This window comes from Ascochyta rabiei, chromosome 6 (assembly GCF_004011695.2).
Source record: "Ascochyta rabiei chromosome 6, complete sequence".
Taxonomy (NCBI): domain Eukaryota; kingdom Fungi; phylum Ascomycota; class Dothideomycetes; order Pleosporales; family Didymellaceae; genus Ascochyta; species Ascochyta rabiei.
In genome coordinates this window covers 1,381,529-1,402,918 of record NC_082410.1, presented here as the reverse complement: position 1 = coordinate 1,402,918, position 21,390 = coordinate 1,381,529, and the positions used below count along the sequence as shown (strand labels likewise).

Sequence of the window (21,390 nt, the reverse complement as noted above, 5' to 3'; positions counted from 1 at the left end):
AATTTACTAGGTCACTCGCCGTTCTACTCATTAAGTTCGGGACTATGCGATAGCTAGGTTCGCAACCTTGAGTGCAGCAACAATGCACCGGAATGCAGTCCTCCGCCAGGCTTGGCCTGAAGTGAGACTACTGCAGGCTCGGGTATTTCAGGGACTGCTTATTCGCGTTGGCATGGAGGCGTCACGAGCTGACGCAAGGTAATCCACCTGTTCGCGAGGTCGTGCGGTGCGGTCACGGATCTCGGAACGATCAAGGGACGGACGGGCATTTGGTTACCCTTAGCGTCCCCTTCGAGCTAAAAACGCTCTAGACGCCGACACAAAATTATAGTTCGGAGAGCACAATTGATTGAAATGTTAGCTGTGGCTTTGACACTAGCTGCCGTGTTATCGATTTCGCGTTGAGGACATGTGGAGTGGTTGTAACGAAGCTGGTATTTGGAGCTTGTATGTCAGCGAAATGGTAGCTCAATTTGGGATCAGACCTAGACTGCAGGTTTCTCAACGAAAGAACTCAGAGGCATGATCCAGTGGAGCATCTTCCTATGACTTGACGTCAAACGGGAGTGCAACATGTGACACATGTGAACGATGTCGCTATAAAACTGTAGTCTTGAAGCGGCTAGTGTCTTTTTGTAAAGACTGCGGCATTGATTACCCAAGTGGTATTATGGGCTCAGTTCAGGTGTAGCCTAGATCGTTGAAAGACTAGAAACCGAGTAGTCTCACAGCAGGTGCTTCTATCGAGGATTAATTGCTTGAGCCCTGCTGACATGACCTAAGACTTGAAGATTTCACGTTGCAATGGTGCACCAACTTTCAAGAGCAGCGAGATCACGCCAAGATTTTGGATTGTTTATTTGGTGTGAACGGGAAATACGAAACCCTACTTTTTAGGCAACTGCTTCCACCGACAAGGATACCACCCTAGGGCGGGAGCATCCAGACATCGGCCCGTGAGAAGGCCCGGCCGGTAATCTGACACATTCGCACTGGACCAGCCTCGTAGAACATGTTCACCGGCTGCACCCCTATAACCGTTATTGGACGTGGAGAAGATTGATCAGATCCAATTTCGGACCCAGTATTGGACGTATGTACGAGACGAATGAGACTTGCCGTTGTAGGTTGCTATTTGTTACGAGCAACCTAAAGTGTGCATGTATCAGAGAGCCATGATGTTTCCTTCTCCGATCTCCGCTGAAGATTGTCTAATTTTTGTCGGAGAAAAGATCATAAGTTGTGCACGCGTACATGTCGTCAAGCGTACTTTCCAGGGCAATAGTGAATACACGTCATCTCGAAGAGGGTCAGAGGTGGAACGACTTCCTTGTCTTTCGAAACCAAGAGTAGACTGGTGTCAGACCGAACTCAGCCAAAGGCTGTTTCCCAACTTTTTGAAGGGTTTGGAGAGTCAGAGCCCATGTCTGATCTCAGGGAACTTTATCTTGCGCGAACTGGCATTTCCCAGTGCTCGCAAGGTTCACTCAGCATAGGCCGCTTGGTGACGAGACAAGCTCCAAGACCCCTTATCAGGGCTTTGGACCGCTTCCGTAGACCACTCAAAAAGCGAGAGTTGCAAAGTTGGCTGCACGTGCTGGTCCAGTGGATCCAGCCAGGGTGTATCGAGAAACAGCTCGACCGCTGTCGGAAGGACGATCCGACGTTGTCGGCTCGCTCAATGGCTTGTGATGTCAGATGCATGCATAATGTCGTTGTCTGAAGCAGGGTGTGCAATCCTTCTTTGCAGAAAGTGAGCTACTATCCCTGCGTTTTCGAGTCAGCCGGTATGACTGTGGTGCGTTCGGGCCTATTTGCGGCTCCGTCAAGAATGCTGGACAGTAAGCACAAGCTTGTCCATGCCATGCTGATAGTCGTTGAGTGGGACGATAACAGTTACAGCTTAGTCCCTGCTGATGCTTGGTGTACAGCAATCGCTTTGGGGATCACTGACATCACCGTAGCGTTTCTGCTCTGGCGGGCCCAACGGTTGGACACGAGGCGGTTTTGCCTCTCTCTCTGGTCCACTGTTTGCAGAGGTTCACGTCTGAATGCTCGAAGGTGAGAACGTCACTCCCCTCGAAGTGATAATCCTGGAAGCACAGGGATCTACTGAGCGTCTACGGGATCGGCGAAACGTCGGGTTGGCGTGCAACGAAGAGGAGGAGAATCCCACCATATTGCAGGAATGTGTGTGGGCAAATCAAAATGTTGTCGATTTTGCTTTTCTGAGACAAGGCACTCCATTGTCTTGATAGCTGCGTCGATGCCATCGACTACGCAAGATAGAGGTAGCGGAACGTCCACCAGCAGGATGTGCTTCAGTCGACATGTCTGACCGGAGGGGTTGAATCGTTGGTCGAGCGGCCGCTGTCATATCTACTGTCGATGTTTGGAAGGTGAAGGTGAGTCGGTGCAGTGAGGCCAATGACGCGGGACGGCGCTAGAACGCGCTCGCGTTACCACGTCGTGCACGGACGCGTTTTCCAATAGCAACGAACATCAACTGTTGCGCTCTCACTGTCATCAACCTCTATCGACTCTCCACCAGCGCCTGCCGACGTTTTTGGAAGTCGCAAACATGTAAAGACCACGATGCTCTCGTAGAGACTGACCACGATGCAATAACAAGCTGACACAGAGCAGGGAGGCCTTCAACGACATCTACCTCAACCTATCGCGAAAACCAGGCGCCACTCGATTCTCAGAGTCAGGGTTTGGCTGGAAGCCAGCGAATGGCGAGACGTACACATGCGACCAGTCACAGATTATCCAGGCACAGTGGAGCCGTGCGGCGCGCGGTTACGAGATCAAGATCCTGTCCCGCAATGACGGCGTAATACAACTCGATGGATTCAAGCACGAGGTGAGGGAAAGCACCCCTTGGCGCACAGCTGAGCTCAATACTGAAAAGCGTAGGATTACGATCGAGCAGCGAAACTCTTCAAGGTCTGGTACGGCATCAACTTGGACAATCGAGAACATGCCCTGCGTGGCTGGAACTGGGGCAAGGCCGAATTCGGAAAGGCTGAGCTTACCTTCAACGTCGCGAACCGCCCTGCCTTTGAAGTCCCCTATACCGAGGTATCCAACACCAATCTGGCGGGAAAGAACGAGGTCGCAGTCGACTTCTCACTGCCTGCTGACGGCGATACCGGCGCAAATGGGAGTCTTGGAGGCGCCCGGTTTAGGGGCAAGAAGTCAGCCGGAGCACGAGACCAGCTGGTTGAGATGCGCTTCTACATCCCAGGTGTTGCGTCTAAAAAGGAGAAGAACGAGGATGGCGAGGACATCTCAGGCGCTGAAGACGGTGAAGAACAAAATGCTGCCAACCTATTCTACGAGACACTCATGGACAAGGCCGAGATTGGCGAGGTGGCTGGTGACACGTTTGCCACCTTCCTGGACATCTTGCACTTGACTCCCAGAGGTCGTTTCGACATCGACATGTACGAGACGTCCTTCAGACTGCGTGGAAAGACATACGACTACAAGATCCAGTTCGACTCGGTTAAGAAGTTCATGGTACTGCCGAAGCCCGACGACATGCATACGTTGATCACAATAGGACTGGATCCACCTCTGAGGCAAGGCCAGACACGCTACCCGTTTCTGGTTATGCAGTTCAAGCGCGACGAGGAGGTCAACCTTGACTTGAACATGAAGGAGGATTTACTCGAGGCCAAATACAAGGACAAGTTACAATCACACTACGAGGCACCCATTGCCGTAGTCGTCTCCGATATCTTCCGGGGACTCAGCGGGAAACGCGTTACCAGACCTTCACGGGACTTCATCAGCCACCATGAGCAGTCCGGCGTAAAGTGCTCCATCAAGGCCAACGAAGGCCACTTGTACTGTCTTGACAAGGCCTTCATGTTCATCCCCAAGCCAGCCACTTACATCGCCATGGACAATATTGCCTCAGTCACAATGTCACGGGTGGGAGGTGCTATGGCAGCAAGTCGGACATTCGACATCACCTTCACGATGAAGGGTGGCATGGCAGAGCACCAGTTCTCCAACATTAATCGGTGAGTGCACGTCATGGGGCCTGGAGGAACCTGCACAGCTAACGTGTGACCGCAGTGAGGAGCAACAGCCACTCGAGAACTTTTTCCGTGCTAAAGGGATCAAAACGAAGAACGAAATGGCAGATGACGTAAAAGCCTCCCTTCCCTATTCGCATGGTGGCGCTAATATGCAACAGTCAGGAGCAATTCTTGCAGCCGCACTTCAAGATGACGACCTTGCTTCTAGTGACGACGGAGGTGTCGCAAATCGCGGTAGTGCCGACGAGGACGACGAGAGCGTTGATGAGGACTTCCAGACCGAGTCTGAATCTGAAGTTGGAGAAGAGTTCGATTCCGATCACGACAGTGGCTCCGGCGACAGCGATGCAGAGATGGAGGATGCAGATAGCGATGCAGGTGGGAAAGATGCGGAGAGACCGACGAAGAAACAGAAGACCTCGAACTGAGCGCCTCCGCCCCAGCCACCAACAAAAACGTGGGCCAGGGTTCTGCGGATGCGCTTGAAGGCGGTGAGGAAGCCGAACATATTCCGAGTGCTTCTAAAATCCTTCGATGTTTCGATGCGCTGCATGCACGTTTGTTTCTTCCCGTTCACAACGCGAGTGTTATCCCGCCTTGACCCGTTCAGAGAACACGGAGGTATGTCCGTCGTACTTGATGGGCACCTAGCATCGCTGCAAGCATGGCGGATGACGATGCATCACTCCGGATCGGAGCTGGGATGGGTGGAGGGCGCGCTCCTAAGAAGAAAAGCGGGCCGTGCCAAGACGGTCCGATCGCGGTATCACGCGAAAGCGAGCCATGAGAAAAGTTTAAAAAATAAGTGGAGATTAGCGGTCGCTTTCCGACTAGTCCCGCGCCTACGGTATTTTGTCTCAGGGTGATGTGCGTTTTGCGGTTCGGTCAGTATTCGGCGAGACGCACACATCATTGCGGCGCTTGACGCGACTCGCCGGACGGGGGCTATCGTAGCTGCTCCTCCCTGAACTTTAGCTCAATGCTCAAGCTACCCCAGATCGAGCGACGCAACGGCGATTCATGCCGACGCACCTAGAGCAAGGAAAAGCCTTTCGCCATTTCCTACAGGCCCCGCTTAGATTGTGACGGTGGACCGACGCTGGCGCGAACCATGCTAGACCCCGCATCAACCTTCAGCAAGACCGCTGCATCGCCGTCGACCATGGTGTTATATCTATAACCCAGCGCTCGCCGACTCGTACGAACATTCCTTCATACCCACTTCGCTCGACCCGAGTACCCGTGACTACCAAAGCCCTACTGACCCACGCGGATTATTGCTGAGATGCGTTCACGAACTGGATGGTAAGTGGAGCGGTGTTCCTACTTCACCTCCTCTGACACCTTTTCTAGCCTCACATGCCGCCAGCGGAAGCTCAAGTGTGATGAGAAGAAGCCTGTGTGTGGACAATGCATCAAGGCTTCGAGAGAGTGCATTCCAAGTTCAGGGATAGTTTTCCGTCATCAACACAATGCCTCCATGAATGGCGAAGACTCAGGGGACGAGAACTCCTTGAAGGGTTTCTACTCTTATAAAAACACATTCGAAGACGACGCTATCTGGCTGGACATCCCACGTAATGGTAGGTAGCTCAGACCATCATACAGTCCCTTCTTCTTTGACACCAGCTGCAGTCACCTTCATCAATACAACAAACCCTTACCTCGACCCCGTGACACCAGACCTCGAGACTATGTCTGTCACATCAATGGACTCGCCTGCTCCTTTCCAGCCTCGGTCCATCAACACATGGCCCACTTCTGGAAATACACACTCTCTGACCAGTACACCATCCAGCATGGGACCCGATCTGGCACCCACAAGTGCACCCATGTGCTACACTCCAGAACTCGATGCGTTGCCGCCTCTGATGCAGTCGCCTCTTACGTCGACGGTCAACACTCCTGTCTCGCCACCAGCTTCGTTATATGATCGACGCATTCATCCCATCGTAGACTGGACCGGTGCTATGACACCACCTCCAATCGATCCTAGACTTACGTCGCCCTTTGATACTACCACAGAGTATATGCCTCGACAATACTCCATCTCTAGTTCGCGAAGGTCACCACCCCGCTCTGATTGTGATTCATTCACTTCAAAAGATCATGAGGTCGCATTTTTATTACGATACTTCTCTGAGGGGCCAGGGCGCTGGTTAGACCTCTTCGACAGAGACACATACTTTGCATCTTATGTACCAGTACAAGCACGTGAGAACGCCTTACTCAAGAACGCTGCCGTCGCGTGTGCTGCAAAGACTCTTGCGCAAGTCAAGGGCTGCAAGCCTGCAGGGTCTAGGTCTCAACCGAGGATGGAAGTCTACCCTGGTTCGTCATCGGTCGACTGGAAGCACAAGGCCGCCATATACTATGACAACGCCGTATCTCTTCTGCTCCAGGCCTTGAAGTCGGATACTACCATCACGCCGGACGACTCAGACTGCGAGCTTCGCCAGCACAATGGCGATGTCGTTCACCCAGCTAAACGACGCCGAACATCAAGCAACGCCTCCTGCGCGTCTAGCACGGACGAACTGTTAGCGGCATCAGCCATTCTTTGCGTGTACGAATTCCTTGACACGTCAATGTCGGAATGGGCGAAACACCTCAGTGGGGCCAATAGTCTCCTCCTGCATTCACAAGAGCGCACGGTATCTTGCCATGTGCAATCACCAAATTCTCCCATGTCACCATCCAGTATCAACTTCATCTCCAAGGCCCGTCGATCGACATTTTGGAATATCGCACGACAAGACATGTTTGCAGCTTGTACGTTTCTAGCCTCAAACAGCCCATTCTCTGCTAACTAAGCAAACAGTCATCAATAAGACTCGCACGCACCTCGATACCGAAGACCTTTCATTATGGAAAGAAGCCGGCCTACTGATCGATGACCAGGGTTTCTTGGCCCCCATTAGCATCACCGAAAACGGCTACTCAGATGATGGTGCTATCTCCAACGCTCTTATCTGGCTTATGTCGAAGCTGATCAATTTCATGGCGGCTGGAGATGAGCTCCCCGCAGATACGGGAATGGGCTGGGTTGGTATTCCTCAGTCGACTCTTTCAGATTATTGGTACCACCTGCGCAAGCAGTTTCAGGCATGGTACGACGGCCTTCCCATGACTTTCAAACCTTCAGCTCGAGTCGAGCCAACTCTAGCACCTGGACGTCTTCTTCGAGGAGAGAATGAGGCCATGTTCCCAGAAGTTTGGTACAACATCCCCATGTGCGCTTCAACAATGCAGACCTACCACATGAGCCAGATTCTGCTGTTTATGAACAAGCCGTACGAATCCACTCAAGGTCGCAGCACCGTCTGTGCTCGTCTCAACTCCTACCAATCCGTCCTCGCCGCTTGCCAGAAGCACAGCCGCGAAATTGTCGGCATCTCCCTGGCTCAGTCTGATGATGCAGTCCGCATTTTCTCTGTTCAAGCATTGTTTACTGCCGGACAATGCCTTGGTGACGCTCGAGAGCGTCAAGTTGTCCTCGACCTCATTCGCGAAATTGAAGCCGACCTCGGCTACTCAACCGAATACCGTGCGCGCCAGCTTACAGGGCAATGGCAGTGGGAGGCTCATCAGGACGTCTTTGCTTCATGAAGAACATCGATTTCAGGCTCTTTCGGAGACACAACATACATTTTTCAACCATATGATACCCAACGCGTTTCTAGACTGGCATTGTTGCTATCTAGGGCTCAGCAGTTTACGTTGATGGAGACCGGAGAAGGAAGAAGAGACAGGGGGAGGATACACACAGCCACCACATAAGATTGGTGAGCTGGGGGATAGAGACTGCAACGATATTGTTAGCTCGAAGACCTCAGAAGGTTCACGTACAATGCAGCAGACGCTCAACGACGAGATCACGAACGAATGTCGTAATGAATCAGTCGACATTACACTATAGACACCTACCAACATAATAGACTCTCACAATACACCTATCAACGCTCTCCAGTCTGGCTACCCCTCTTTCCATCCCGCGTTTTCGCTTCGCTTCGCTTCAAACATCGATTCGAATCGCAGGCTGTGAGTGCATGACGTCTTCCTCGCATTCGTCAATGTTGCTCACATTTGGCGATAAGCCTTTTTCTCTGATATACAACGATCAACAATTGGCGAGGCAACCGACAGCTCGTGTTTGCCATACTCGGCCGAGGCATCTGCGGACTCTACTCTGATCTCCGGCGAAAGTAGAGTCCCCTGGCCAGTGCAATGTGGAGGAAAAGCAGAGGCTTAGCAAGTCCGACTTCCGAGGTTTTCTTAGCTTTACGCCAATCAGCAGACTTCTTCTTTCTTTGTCATCTGCAACAGCATCCGTGCGCGCTCGTTATAAATAATATCGAAAGGCGTTTCTGCACAAGACCTGCCGCACTGGCCAGGTCATGGTATGCGGATCCGGCGAGCAGCACGTGTACGGGATCATCAATTGCCTTGCGAATGTATCCTTCCGGGAACGGGTGCGCCCTGCATCATGTTTATAGTATTTAGCGGCTGCAAGCAAGCGTACCTCGACACGAGCCAATAATGCTCTTGTCTTGTTTCGGTAACTCTGGCCGTTGGCTTTCGTCAGATGTGTATCGTCATGAACCCATCATGTCGGACATGGTTTGTTGTTTCGATAATGTCGCAACGTCTAAGTGTGGCTTTGCCTGTGGCAACTGGATGGCCACACGATGGCTGCGGGAATTACATATAGAGTTCGAGGCGCACTTGAGACGCACACACACTTTGATAGAGTTTGGTTGACGACGGGTACCATCGATTCCAGGGTGCCACATTTCGTTTAAGGTGGTACGTGTGCATGCACGCGATGCATCATGGAGAAGGGCTGGGACAACGTAATAGGTAGAATGGCTCTGGCGGTGAACGGGCGGGTAGGGTGTCCAGCAACCACAATAACACACGTATCGCAACATAGTTGACCAACCATGTTGATGCTATTTGTGTTGGCGTCGGTGTTCGGTGTTTGAATCGGCTAATTCAAGTGATTGACATGGCCGAGCATCCGAGCGACCCAGATTGCTATCCAACCAATGAGTGCCCGTCTAGTGAACTTTAGAACCTAATCAATATGCAGTCTAAGGTGCGGCTGACTGACGCTGTACTGCAAGGGTTCGAGTTGAAATCTAACGGTTGCCAGGGACCTTATGCAGACTACTGCAACAGGGTACTCGACCAAATAATCTACGTGTCAATTGCGGGAGTGCTCGCGCAAGACACCCAGCGGTCTGCGCTGTCAAAATGTGCCGCTTGGTTGCCAATAATCACTAACATGTGTGCATTTGTGGCGTCTACTGAAGTGTCGATGGGAGGCGACTGGCCAGTCCGCAAGGGTACGCTCTCAACAAATGCATGACAGCCTCGTATTGACCGGGGGCTGGTCTTCTGGAAGAAAGTAGGTCAGAGCCCATCCGGTGAGCAACGCAGGCGACTGCTGCTAACCCGTAGAACGTGCAGCAATGGCTGTGACGACGATCTGCTCAAGGGTGCTTGCTTAGTGGGGTTTCCAAGGACTCATAATCCTCTGATTGGTCCAAAGCAGCTATGATCGGGCAAATCAAAACTCGCAGCAAGACCATCTCCCCATGCTCGTCTGAAGCACTCGATTACATCAGGGGTCTTTTGCCACCAAATCGATAGCACCTGATTATACTACAGGGAAGGTCGATAGTTTGGAAGCGCCTACGGTTCCCCCACTTATGAACCTTAACATGATAACTCTGTATCGAGAGCTTCCAGGGAGGTGCAAAATCCAAAACACGCTTTTGGGTAGGGAACAGGGCATATCGCAGTCTGCGTCCAACACACCGTATGACCACCTTAGCCGCCACTAATGCGGCTCTAAAATGCCCCCAACGTGGGAGCCTCGTGGCCGTATCTTGGCAGCAGAACAAGAGGTTATGATTGCTTGCTACGTTTTCGACGGTGCCAGTCTGACAAGTGGAGTAAGCGTGGATAGCCGAATGCATCTTCGATTATGCCAAGTTGGAGTCGTTTATCTGTATTGCATTACTAGGATCCTCCATAGCAGTACATGTGACCCTGAATCGTACAAGGGGGGGTGCCTGAACGGAGCAAAAATTCGACCTGCCAAGCCGGAGTTTTCTTCTTGTAAAAGATTACTAGATGCTCAGTGCAAGCCGCTCGTATTTCTGCTTCGTTCAGGCACCCCCCTTGTGGCATCATTTGTTCCCACCGGCGGCTTTGTCCTCCCGCTAGAACCACCATTGAAACTTGTCTCCACTGCTTGCCCGAACGTTGCGTCTTCCTGAGGGGCCTTTAGGCCCAGATGCACGTCCAGCCACTCGCATAGCCACCCTTGCCATTACCTACAGCCTCACGCCTCAGGGATGTGTGGTATTGTGATGCCGAACATCCGTTGAGGGTATCTGGAAGCCAGACGCCGCGTCGAAAATGAAACGAATCAAGCTGCTACGGGCGACATCGGCAAGCACTACGATTTAGAAGGGTTTTCATGTTCCATTGACGCGGGTGTCGTGGTGTAAGACACGGAGACATGGAGATGATCGTCAAGCGGAGAGACCGATGGATGCTGTCAGCTTGTGGTGCACGGCAGGATTACGCAGCGTCGATCAGGGGGGGGGAGCAGCCGGAACGATCGAACCGGTGGTCCGTGCAGCCATGTGCGCGAGCACGAAAGCGTTGGAAAGGCGAGTCATCGGCGTACGCGATTTCTCCATTTCTCCATCTCACATCCTCATCCTGCAATAATGCACTTTGCCTTCAAGATCTGCGCGCCGTCAGACGTAACATGCGAAGCCTCTTGTCAAACCATAAATGTTGGGAATCACGTGCAGTCTCAAGCCTTCTGAGTACTACTCATGAGAACGGTTGAAATTTTGCGTTGTGATGTCACAGCAAAAAAACTTGCAAGACATCCTTGCAAAATTGCGAACTTGCTTGACTCCTTCACCTTGCATGGTCTCGACATAAGGAACAGGAACTCAACAACTTGAGCGCGAGCAAAGCAGATTTTTGGGTGTAGAGAGAGGGTGAGTCGTATAGTATAGTCTCTGTTCAAAAGCAATACAATCAGATCAAGCATCAACAGTGGAGTTGAATCACCATCACGTGGCGAGGATACTCGTACTGCTTCCAGATTCCACTCATTTCCTTCAAACACATCAATTGCTTCTATAAAGATAAACACACTGATTGGCAAAAGTCCTCATTGCCCCACAGCTCGCGTGTGTTCAGGCGACACGCCATCAACTCTGAATCAAGCACATGTTGAACACCAAAAAGTATCCCTCAGCAAAGTCTCATGGCCACCGATCCCAAACACGCATGTCCTCTACTAGCGAAGAACGTCTACAACGCCGAAAACTAAAAGTACAAACATCTGAAACCTCAGCCTTCGCAGTCGCTCACACTTCAACAATCTCGCTCCTGCACACATGCACCCCACTGGCAGCTACAGATAGATATACATCTCTCTCCCCGTTGTGAACGGAACCATGGTTCCACCGCAATCGACTGCACCCACGCCTACCTGCCGCAACAGGCAAAACGGAGAACGAGCAACCGCGACGGGCTGACATACATCTTCCACCCCTTGTAGAGGCTATGTGCCGATATCCGGTTGCCCGTGCAGAAAACACTGGATCAGTTTGATCCGCTCGGGTCAGAACTTCTCGAACATGGACACATGGCTAGAGATCTGCCAGGGGATCAGAAGCGAGACTATGAACGGCTGGCTTGTAGGAGCACGGACTATTGACAGTTGCTCGTCGTGTGAGAAGCTATGTTGCTTGGCTGGCTCCGTGGTTTCGGATTCTGGGAATGGTTGCGTTGATCAAGTGCAGTGATCGGCCAGAACAGGACGGGTTCAGCGTCTTCCGCTCTAACAACGGCTAATGAGGGCGCAGCTATTGTAAGATGTTTTTCTACATTGAGCAGCCCCACATCTAGTATGGTCAGAGCACAAGCTATATTCTACACGATCGCCCAGACACAACAGCTCCATTCATTGGACCACACTGCGATGCGCATCACAGCGTGCGCCACAAGCCTGAGTGGATCCACGGGTAGCAAACATCCCTGTGCTCTAGCCTTTTTGGCCTGGATTTCTACTTCGGTTCCCTTGCATGGACACGCGGCGCCACCTTAGCTTTGTCGACGCATAGATCTTCAGGGTCCTGTCGCTTCATCTGGTAAACGTTTTTGGTGGTTTCACCCAAGCTGATGGCCACGTCAGAGTGTACGTTGCCGCTTGGTTTGTTTGCGGGTGCATAGTGGGATGCATGCTGAGTGATTTCGTTTGCAGACGCAGACTCTTTGTTTGCTTGCGGTCCGAAAACGGTCGAAATCGTAGGCTGCCGCACACAACCTGCTTCCTCAATGTCAAACGCGTCGTCCGGAACTTCGTGGGCGTAAGTGAGTTCCTCGTTATGTGCCTTGATCTTCAAACCGTCGTCGGTGCTAGAGAAACCTCGTTGGTTTCTGGACGACTGTTCGTCACTGTTGAGCATTTCCTAATCCAAGATCTCCATGTTGCTTTCAATCGCGTGATCTACAGAAAGGTCTAGGCCGCTCATATTTTCCACTTAGGCTGGACTGTGAGCCATATCAAGGTCCGTTTGCGGCTTTGCCCGACGCCGATTTGTGTCCACAAACATCCGATTGTTGCATTGGTTCGCCGGACCCTGCAGATGTGGTACCGAAATGTTGATCAATATCACTGGCTTTTGGAGAACCGTTGGAAGCCTCGCTTTCGCATTGCGCCTGGACGCCCTGTGTCTCGACTTGGCCGTTGATCAACGCGCTAACGCCTTGATACGAGTTAGCGTCTTCGTTCTGGGTTACTTCGCTGGGTGGGACCAGCACTGTTATCCCAGCTGGCATTTCGGGGTCCTGGATTGTCGTCCTTTCATTATCTGAAGGTGTTCCGTTGGGCTGAGGAGTGGCTTCTCGTGATCGTCTCCTAATTGTGCTCAGTTCTGAAAAGTCATGTGACTCGAAAGATGTGTCTGCTAGGCTCACTGCTTCCACACTTGGTAGTTGTTGAAGTAACCGTGGCGCCTTCATCCGTGATACTTTTTGATGTTTTCTCAAGACCTGCTTCAACAGATAGCACTGCATGCTGTGGGGTATGCTCGTCTTCAGGTTCTGCTGTCTCAGCTGCTGGGGTAGTGTGCATGTTTTGTCCAACCTCCATTGGCATATCATCGAGCCCGTTTGCATCCGGAGTGAAACTTTCGTAGACCTCCCCAGCTCCAATGTGACTTGCTGTGTCAGCCCTTGTTTGCGAATGTTCCAGTTTCTCTAGAGCCTCAGCTGAGTGCAGCATGTCTTCTGAGACCACCTTGTCGGTCGCATCAACAACATCGAAGTAGATGCTACCGTCCTCGATATCACCTTCAGATTCTCCGTCTTTTTCAGTATCGACTGGCCTAGTCTCGAGTAGCTTTTTCAGGGGCGCCAAAGCCTCAAGGGCACCGCGTACAGCCGTAGAGACTTTGTGCGTGTATTTAGGAGTAGCAACAGCCTGCTGTAGACCATTCAACTCGCGCTCCAAATTTTCTACAACTTGGTTAATTCTTGTAAGCTCTGCGGCGTCTCTTGTCGCTTCGGCGCGGTCACCTTCGCGAGATATATCTTGATCCTCTTCTCCATGCTCTGGTGTGTGCATCGATCCTTGTTCGTCTGCAGGAACGTCATCTCTGAAGAGGTATGGAGTTTTCAGACTAACAATCAGGGAGCGGTTTACGTGGACAATATTCTGTGCTTTATCGTCTTGTCCATCATACTGGGCGACCTCTCTTCGTGACCTAGTCATGACTGACGGCGTTGTTGACCTGGATCGCCTTGTACTTCTCAACTCTCGCCCGTTCATCCCATCATTGTCTCTCTCGTATTCTGGCATAGAATCCGAGTGTTCCAAATGCTTGCGTCTATCTTCAAATGCTTCTCGATCTTGCTTTCGTTTACGATTGCCCGTTCCCTTGCTCTTCACCGTTAGAACATTGTCTTCTCCTTCCTGTGGTTCCTCTTTTGGCACAACGTCAACGAATTTAGAGCCCACTTTCCTCTGACCTGTAAACTTGGTGAAGCTGAGAGTTGAGCCACTTGTATCGAGATACTCAGAGCCTTCAGCTACCACATACCGGCCAGGTATATACTCCTTACCGCCGCGAAAGAATTCGTAGAAAGACCTGTACTCTGGACGTTCCTCGACTGATTCGGTGAACTTGATACGCTTCCGCTCTAAGCTTTTGGCTCCAGAGTCGCGCTCCAGCCTACGCTTGGCAATCGGCGAGAGTTCCGTGGGTGTGATCTGTTCGACTTGCGGTGATTCTTCTCTGGAATCTCGCCGGTTGATATGAGGTCTTGGCCCCTCCGCTGTGTTGTCTGTACGCGCAGGCTGCGTAGGGTCTGCGCGAGTTGCAAAATCAGCCTGCGCTACATCGAAGATCGCTTCGTTGGGTGCTTCGATGCTGATCAGGAAGTTTTCAAGCGCGACTTTTGCATTGCGAAACCTTTCGTGGGCCAAGGTACGGCCATGATGCTTTGGCCCTCTATCCAGTAGCGCGGTGTGCTCTTGTTCTCTGGTCTGAAGCGTTTCGTGCAAGCCAAGGAATGGCTCACAAATCATACAGGCCTGTGTCTGGGAGACGACTGGGACGAACCCATTTCCAACAGAGATTGTTGCGACGTGACGGTTGCAATGTTTGCATTGAATAGAGGTGGCCGGGTCCGGGAGGTTACTGGTCGTCCATGATTCGTTTAACGTGGCTTGTCCCGTTGGTTCCATGTCCAAATTTACGGCCTTGAGGTTGAGACCAGCTTCGGCGCGTAGGGAAGAGTCTTCAGGCCAGGTTCGAGATGGACGGCAGCTTTATGGTTGTGACGTGTCCAGGTGTTGCGCAGTGAAAGAAGAACATGCTGGTAGGAAGAAGAGAGCAGGAATCGGTCTGTGAATACCGGAGCAAAGCGCGCTGACTAACGTGAAGACCGCCGTCCAAAATAGAGCAGGAGAAAGTGAGAGAATTGCACTTCGACAGGATTATTTGCACTTTGTTGTATTGTCTTTGCGATGCGTTTGTTTAAAACTTTGGATGAGGCACAGTGGAAGTTGCGGAGGGAAACCGCCGGGGCAACCCCACCACATTTATCTACACGGTCAATCCATGAGCAACGTCAACACCACGCTGTCATAAAGTGTGTGAGATTCTGCAGTGGATATGAACAAAGCAGGTAGACGAAACGGCAATTATGTATTCAATAGTCATTGTTTACCGCTACGGAACATCAAGTAGCTGCAAGCCTGCGCCCAGCTATGCAAACGTACTCCGGACACCCTTTGCCACCCATATATCCAAACACGCAGAACCGGATCTCAAAAGAATGCACAGAAATGTCACTTAATCCTCCATCTTGTCTCCCGGCCCACCGTTAACTATCCCGGCATTGCCTTCGCCCAAATGCTTCAGCAGCCAACTCCTCTTGAAGTACGTATTGGGATGAACGATGGTGTCAAGATCGGTGGCACTCCACGAACCATCGTCTTTGACCTTCTTGATTTCCCTCTTGTGGCTCCATTCAAACACCCGGTTACACGCGACGTGGTATCTCTGCTTGCCCACATCCTCTCTCACAGTTTTTAATACGTCTCTCTCGTTCACACCTACCCTCTGCAGCACCGAGATCAGGTTGTCAGGCGTAAATGTGCGATACGGACAACCATGTGTCTGGCCCGGTCCAGGAAGTGGTTCCGTTAAGAGCTTTTGACAGGAATAAGGTGTATAGCCACGCCCTCTTCGGTTGCTGTCTCCACCAACGTCGCCGTATGAGTGGCGGATGTTGTAACGGTATTCCTTCGCAAACTTGTCGTCCGTCATCAATTTGAAGCTTCTTCGCCAGAAGATGATGCATTCATCGAGCGAGAGACCGATGCCCTTGAGGAAAAGGGTGTACTGTAAGCGTCCGAAATGTTTCAAGTGTGAGTTCTCTCGCAGCGTTGTGTGTAGGTTGCGCATGCAAAGAGGAAAGTTTTGCGAGAGCGTATCGATCGAACTCGCGGTTATGGCGGAGAGGCCGTCGATATTGGCATCGGAGGTGGAGTAGGCGGCGTCGGGCGCTGTGAAAGATTGTGAGAGATGCGCGAGGATAGGGGCGAGGCGATCGTCTTCGTCGAGGCGGGGGAGGGCGCGAGAAGTGAGCTGGCAGTCTCGTTAGCAATATGTCTGTATGAAGATATCAAGAGAAGGCTTGCCTCGAGTGCCTCGTCCAGCTTCTTGGTGAATTCCGCGACCACCAAACTCATCTGCTCTCGCTGTGGTACGTACGCCTTTCCCCTCTTGAGGAACACCCTCCTCTGCTCCACTAGCTCTGGCACTCTCTCCCAATCGACCTTGAACCACTCTTGTTCTTCGCGACTCTTCATACCTCCACCAGCCGCAGCTAGTAGCTCTTCCTTCAGTTCCCTTTTCTCCGCTTCTTGTACCTCTTCCCACTCGAGGTTCAAGCTTCTGACGAACTCCTGTCTTTCGAAACAGTCATCATCCTTGAATCTTAGCCGAAACAGCATCGTCTCCAATCTAGAGAACCGCCTGCGCAGGTCTTCAGTCGCAGAGAATGCAAGTCTCAAGATGAAGTGTGAATAGTGATCTTTCTTCCTCTCGTGATGCAGGTGCTGGCTCTTCGACGTGCTGGATCGCAGCGGTATGTATTTGTCTAGAATGCTCTTCATGTACTCAGCGGTCTCTTCGGGGCTCTTGTTGCGAAATGTGCATGCTTCGATTTCGGAGAGGACTGTAGCCGTGTTTGTCAGCCTCTACACGCGCGCATGCCTGTACTGTAATTACTCACCCTTCAGTCGATCAATCGCCCATTGCTCAAACTCCTCGAGGGTGATCTCGGCCGTCGGCGGTAGTGTGTAAAGGCTGAGGCGGTGCTCGTAGGTCTGCTCCTGGAATTCCGCCTTGGCGAATTGCTTCTTCTTGTGACTGAGGTTTGCTCGTCGCTTGGAGTCGACTCGAGAATAGTCATGGCGGATCATCGCTAGTGGTGAGGGTGTGTATTTGGTGTGCTTTGTTGCTCAAGTGGGATGCGATGGTGATGCGTAAAGTGGCAGGCGCGTCGCGTAGACGCGTCTGGCACTAGCCACTTTGAGCGCACGCGCTCAACACCACCCTGCCAGTAATACACGTGTAATCTATCATGGGGGAATCATTAACGAGCTGCGTTGAAACGGTCGTCCACTCCTGGTCTTTGCTATAGGTTCTATGCACATCTAAATTTAACCCATCAAATCACTAAGAGCATTGACGTAGGCTGTAGGCACTGTAGTCGCACCTTCGGCGAGGAAGTCTTCCTTCTTACTTACACCAGTAAGGACAGCAAGTGTCCCACCTAGCTTACCGTCGATGCCGAACTGAATGTCTGTGTTCAGTCTGTCACCAATCATGCATGTCCTGCTGCGATCAAACTGGAATTTGCCCTCGACGGCATCCATCATGGCTTGACTTGGCTTACCCAGAGAGAGCGGCTCCCTTCCAATTGCCTTCGCCAAGCTAGCACCAGATGATCCGGCTCCAGGGAAGAGTGTATGCGACATGGGTAGCGTGCTGTCAATGTTTGTGGCCAAGTACTTTGCACCCCGTTGCAAGTACTGGAAAGCGATCGCCGTCTTGAGATAGTTTGAGTGGAAGTCGAGACCGCTCAGCACAATGCCAACGTCTGGGTCAAGCATGGTGCCATTTGCGATGTTTGTGAAGTCCTCAGGCTCGATGTCACGACGGAAGGCTGGGTCGGTGCCACCGATGTATGGAACACCCTCCGCTTCGAGCTCCTGCTCAACGCCAGACTCTCCGAGGACGAACACCTTGTTCTTCGGGGCGGGAAGCTTGAGTATGCGGTTGATGTAGACGGCCGCACTGTACGAGGATCCGAAGACTTCGTTCTAGGCATAGTGTTAGCTAGGAGATTAACTTGCTGGCCTGAAAGCAGTTACCACTTCAGCGGGTATACCCAGCTTGTCGAACTTCTTCTTGTAATCCGCGCGCGACTTTGTGCTGTTGTTGGTGACAAAAACGAGCTGTTTTCCTGGTCTTCTGTAAGCATGTACGACAGCAGGCTGTGTTCCCTGGCCGTACCTTTGCTTCTGAGCATCTGAATGGTCTCAGGTACTCTCTCGAAAAGGTGATCGCCAGACCAGAGGACGCCTATCCTTCTTCGCAATCAGTTTCTTGTAGCAGCTTCGTAGTCGCAATGGCTGAGAGCATTGCTGGGAATCGCACCATCGCAGTCGAACAAGAAGACCTGCGCATTCACTGTCAACAAGGCTCTATTGCGGTGGCTCGATCACTGACGTCGAATCTGGACAAGAACTCCTCAATGGCGGCATTATCGCCAGACAGGAACTGAGGCGCCATGGTGTTCGGTAGAGCTCGCGTATAGAACTGTAGAGCACGGTTGTTGGACTTGTGACACAGCACAGCTCGATGAGGACGCTTTTGGTGGGATGCGTGGTGGGGCTTTTAGCGTGGTCCCTGAATCCTCATTCAGTTCCGACTATTAAGCCGATGGGTTCCGATTATCATCATGGTACTCAGCACTGTTTATACTATGTACTATTCTTCATTCTATATACCTTCACTCAAAGTTTCGCATCTAGTCAATCGACTTCGATGTTCTTCTCCAATTCCTCGAAGTTCTCGAAGAAACTGTCGAACAGGTTGACAGCATGCTCAACATCGTGCGCACCACCGGTCTCCCTAATACTGTGCATACTGAGCTGAGGATTACCCAGGTCAAGCGTACGAGCGCCCATGGCCGCTGACAGCATGGGGCCAATGGTACTACCGCAAGACGAGTCGTTACGGACAACGAAGAGCTGAAGCGGCACACCCTCTTTGCTCAGGCCTGACGATGCTGGCTTCGCACGACGGGCAGCTTCCTGCAACAAGACAATACCTGGCGAATTTGTGGCATAACGAGCATTGGCGTTGATCTTGATGACTGTGCCCTTGTTCATCTCTGGCCTGTGCTGCGCCTCATACTTGGCTGGGTAGTTGGGGTGCACGGAGTGAGCCATATCTGCTGAGATGAGGAAAGAGGTGGACAGTGTCTGCTCGTAAGCAGTAGCTGTATCGGCCTCGATCTTGTCGTAAGACTTGTCTGAAGTGCTCGACTCAGATGCAGGTAGGACCGACAGACGGCGAATAACAGCAGGCAGCAGGTTGGAATCCGCACCTTGAGCTGTTTGCGAACCAATCTCCTCGTGGTCGAACAGGGCAATCAGACGAATCGTCGAGTCTTTGTCGAGACTCGTAGAAGACGACAAACTCTTGATCAAGCCCTCGACACTGCAGTACGACATCATAAGGTTGTCCAGCCGAGGCGAGAAGATGAGCTCGTTATTGAGACCACCAATTGCCGACTTCTGGGTATCGTAGAGCACAATCTCAAAGTCCAGAACATCGTTGGGGTCGGCGCCTGCCTCCTCTGCAATGATCTCGACAATGTATGAGTGATGCCTCTGGTATGGGGTTGCAAGTGGCTCGAACGGGCCGTCCTTCTTGTCGTCCTCCTTGCTCTCCTCGGTTTTGCCCTGTCTGTTGAGCTCGGCCTGTACCAAGCCAGCAATTGGGAAGAGCTGAGTCTCCTTGTTGAACTGGAAGGTCTCTTGACGGTCGAGGTGGATTGCGAGGGTGGGGATTCGGAGGATTGGGCGTTCGACCTTGACAAGGCGCTGCTCAATCTTGCCGCTCTTGGTGCGGACCATAGCCCGTCCCGCGATACTGAGATCACGGTCGAACCAGGTGTGCCACAGGCCGCCTCCGTACGTCTCGCAGGCAACCTGGAGGAAGCCATCGTTTTGACGCTTCGATACAGGCTTGATGCGCAGGCAAGGCGAATCAGTGTGCGCACCGATCATGCCAATGGGGTTACCGGCCTTCCATTGCTTGCCAACTGCGAAGGCGACAATGGACGAGCCGTTGCGTGTAAGGTAGTACTTTCCGCCGGGCTGGATTGTCGGCGCCCATGAATCTCGTTCCTGGATACGATCAGCTTTCTGGGCTTCGATGCTGCATGCAGCTAGCTAGCTTTCTGTAGGGGAGCGCTCATGGACAACTGCACATGTGACGGAGTAAATTGCAGAGTGGTCGCTGTGGCAGCTACCACCGAAACAACACATACCTTGATCTGCTTAAAGCCTGCCTTCTCCAGGCGTTCCTTGGCTGATCTGACAGCATGGAAGGCTACGTGCGAACGTTAGCCGTGGTGTGAGGTGAGGCACATGCGCAGAGACGTACGAGTGGGGGAGGCGTTCACGAAGGAGAGGAAGTCCTCGGCGGCTTGGAGAGAGGGTTTGGCAGCCATGGTTCGTAAGGCACACGAAAGTAACAGTGGAGTGGAGGCGAGGGCGTGGGTGCGCGTGGCGGGGGTCAGTTGCAGCAGAGTGACTCGCAGCGGTTGAAGCTTGGTGAGCATGGGGATTGGCCCGCGAGGTCTGTCAACGGGCCCCGCGTTGTGGAGAGGGACACGATGATGCAGCGAGGCGTGCTTGCGCGCGCCAGTTGCATGATTGGCTGAGGCGGGCTGCGCGTGGGATTGGGTGCCCAAAGCAGCGGCAAGCCAAACCAAGAAGGCACGACCCCCGAACAGGCGAATAGGCGAATAGGCGAACAGGCGAACAGGCGAACAGGCAGGTGCAGGTGTGCAGGTGCCTCGCGACAACAACAACAAGCACAACAACGGCGCGCACTGCATGGGGATACATGCGGCAGCAGCAGCCCATTTCCTGACTTTCACACTCACTGCGTCCTCCGGCTCGAGCTCGCCCTGCGCTAGACGAAACAGTCGGCGTCTCCTTGCGTCTGCTTCTCCACGCTCGTTGTTCATTGACTGTGTTGCGTTGCTTGTTGCGTTGCTTGTTGCTCCCCTGCTCCCTGGGTGCGTGCGGCCGTGCTGAACCAAAGCTCCGACCTCACAACAAGTCATCCCGGCCACCCCGCCCGTCGCGATCACCCGCCAAACAGTTCACTACCCACGACCCTGCGATGCGCGCCGCCTCTCGCTGAGGGCTGACTACATCATCTACCTCTCTTTGCGCACCGACGCCTGCTGTTGCGCATCCAGAGCTGGCTCAAACACCGTGAGGGACCGCCTGCCCTCACAATCACCACCGTCGCATTCACCTCTCATTCGCACTTCTTTGGCCCTCTCACCACGCGCTCGCGACACCACTATCCTTATCACGCGCCGCGACGCCAGGCACCTGCCACCCCGCCTGGAGGCTTCTCGCGACGACCACTCGCTCAACCACTACGCCCATCGCTCAACCACTACGCCCACC

The 21,390-nt window shown here is 52.5% G+C and overlaps 9 protein-coding genes across 10 annotated transcripts, besides 4 other annotated features; 4 read left to right on the top strand and 5 right to left on the bottom strand.

The window, feature by feature from the left end:
- Positions 1–2,581: 2,581 nt before the first annotated feature.
- EKO05_0004373 (FACT complex subunit) lies at positions 2,582–4,480 on the top strand (the record flags this gene model as incomplete). Its single annotated transcript, XM_059636376.1, has 5 exons — positions 2,582–2,583; positions 2,647–2,866; positions 2,920–4,034; positions 4,090–4,162; positions 4,211–4,480. Coding segments are annotated over 5 exons (1,680 nt in total).
- An 857-nt stretch (positions 4,481–5,337) lies between these two features.
- On the top strand, positions 5,338–7,661 carry EKO05_0004372 (uncharacterized protein; the record flags this gene model as incomplete). Its single annotated transcript, XM_038938935.1, has 4 exons — positions 5,338–5,357; positions 5,406–5,635; positions 5,688–6,824; positions 6,874–7,661. The coding sequence occupies 4 exons, from the start codon at positions 5,338–5,340 to the stop codon at positions 7,659–7,661; spliced, it is 2,175 nt and encodes a 724-aa protein (XP_038800174.1).
- Positions 7,662–8,239: 578 nt separating this feature from the next.
- Positions 8,240–8,444: a dispersed repeat.
- Positions 8,280–8,555, top strand: EKO05_0004371 (uncharacterized protein; the record flags this gene model as incomplete). The annotated part of the gene is made up of 1 exon (XM_059636375.1): positions 8,280–8,555. One exon carries the CDS (start codon positions 8,280–8,282, stop codon positions 8,553–8,555), a length of 276 nt encoding a protein of 91 aa, XP_059492358.1.
- A 2,760-nt stretch (positions 8,556–11,315) lies between these two features.
- On the top strand, positions 11,316–11,537 carry EKO05_0004370 (uncharacterized protein; the record flags this gene model as incomplete). Its single annotated transcript, XM_059636374.1, has 1 exon — positions 11,316–11,537. The coding sequence occupies one exon, from the start codon at positions 11,316–11,318 to the stop codon at positions 11,535–11,537; it is 222 nt and encodes a 73-aa protein (XP_059492357.1).
- A 620-nt stretch (positions 11,538–12,157) lies between these two features.
- Positions 12,158–12,559, bottom strand: EKO05_0004369 (uncharacterized protein; the record flags this gene model as incomplete). Its single annotated transcript, XM_038938901.2, has 1 exon — positions 12,158–12,559. The coding sequence occupies one exon, from the start codon at positions 12,557–12,559 to the stop codon at positions 12,158–12,160; it is 402 nt and encodes a 133-aa protein (XP_038800173.2).
- Positions 12,560–13,035: 476 nt separating this feature from the next.
- Positions 13,036–14,682, bottom strand: EKO05_0004368 (uncharacterized protein; the record flags this gene model as incomplete). 2 transcript variants are annotated; one of them, XM_059636373.1, is made up of 2 exons in its annotated part: positions 13,036–13,610; positions 13,671–14,682. In XM_059636373.1, 2 exons carry the CDS (start codon positions 14,680–14,682, stop codon positions 13,036–13,038), a joined length of 1,587 nt encoding a protein of 528 aa, XP_059492356.1. The 2 variants fall into 2 exon arrangements, with proteins under 2 accessions (XP_059492356.1, XP_059492355.1); XM_059636372.1 differs by having other exon boundaries at positions 13,036–14,682.
- Positions 14,683–15,451: 769 nt separating this feature from the next.
- EKO05_0004367 (4-nitrophenylphosphatase) lies at positions 15,452–17,088 on the bottom strand (the record flags this gene model as incomplete). The annotated part of the gene is made up of 3 exons (XM_059636371.1): positions 15,452–16,249; positions 16,303–16,841; positions 16,899–17,088. The coding sequence occupies 3 exons, from the start codon at positions 17,086–17,088 to the stop codon at positions 15,452–15,454; spliced, it is 1,527 nt and encodes a 508-aa protein (XP_059492354.1).
- A 240-nt stretch (positions 17,089–17,328) lies between these two features.
- EKO05_0004366 (4-nitrophenylphosphatase) lies at positions 17,329–18,463 on the bottom strand (the record flags this gene model as incomplete). Its single annotated transcript, XM_038938918.1, has 5 exons — positions 17,329–17,991; positions 18,043–18,134; positions 18,185–18,253; positions 18,329–18,350; positions 18,401–18,463. 5 exons carry the CDS (start codon positions 18,461–18,463, stop codon positions 17,329–17,331), a joined length of 909 nt encoding a protein of 302 aa, XP_038800171.1.
- A 242-nt stretch (positions 18,464–18,705) lies between these two features.
- EKO05_0004365 (Aspartyl aminopeptidase) lies at positions 18,706–20,525 on the bottom strand (the record flags this gene model as incomplete). Its single annotated transcript, XM_038939083.2, has 3 exons — positions 18,706–20,088; positions 20,232–20,293; positions 20,348–20,525. 3 exons carry the CDS (start codon positions 20,523–20,525, stop codon positions 18,706–18,708), a joined length of 1,623 nt encoding a protein of 540 aa, XP_038800170.2.
- A 167-nt stretch (positions 20,526–20,692) lies between these two features.
- Positions 20,693–20,741: a tandem repeat.
- A 26-nt stretch (positions 20,742–20,767) lies between these two features.
- Positions 20,768–20,790: a tandem repeat.
- A 133-nt stretch (positions 20,791–20,923) lies between these two features.
- Positions 20,924–20,973: a tandem repeat.
- Between the last annotated feature and the right edge of the window lie 417 nt (positions 20,974–21,390).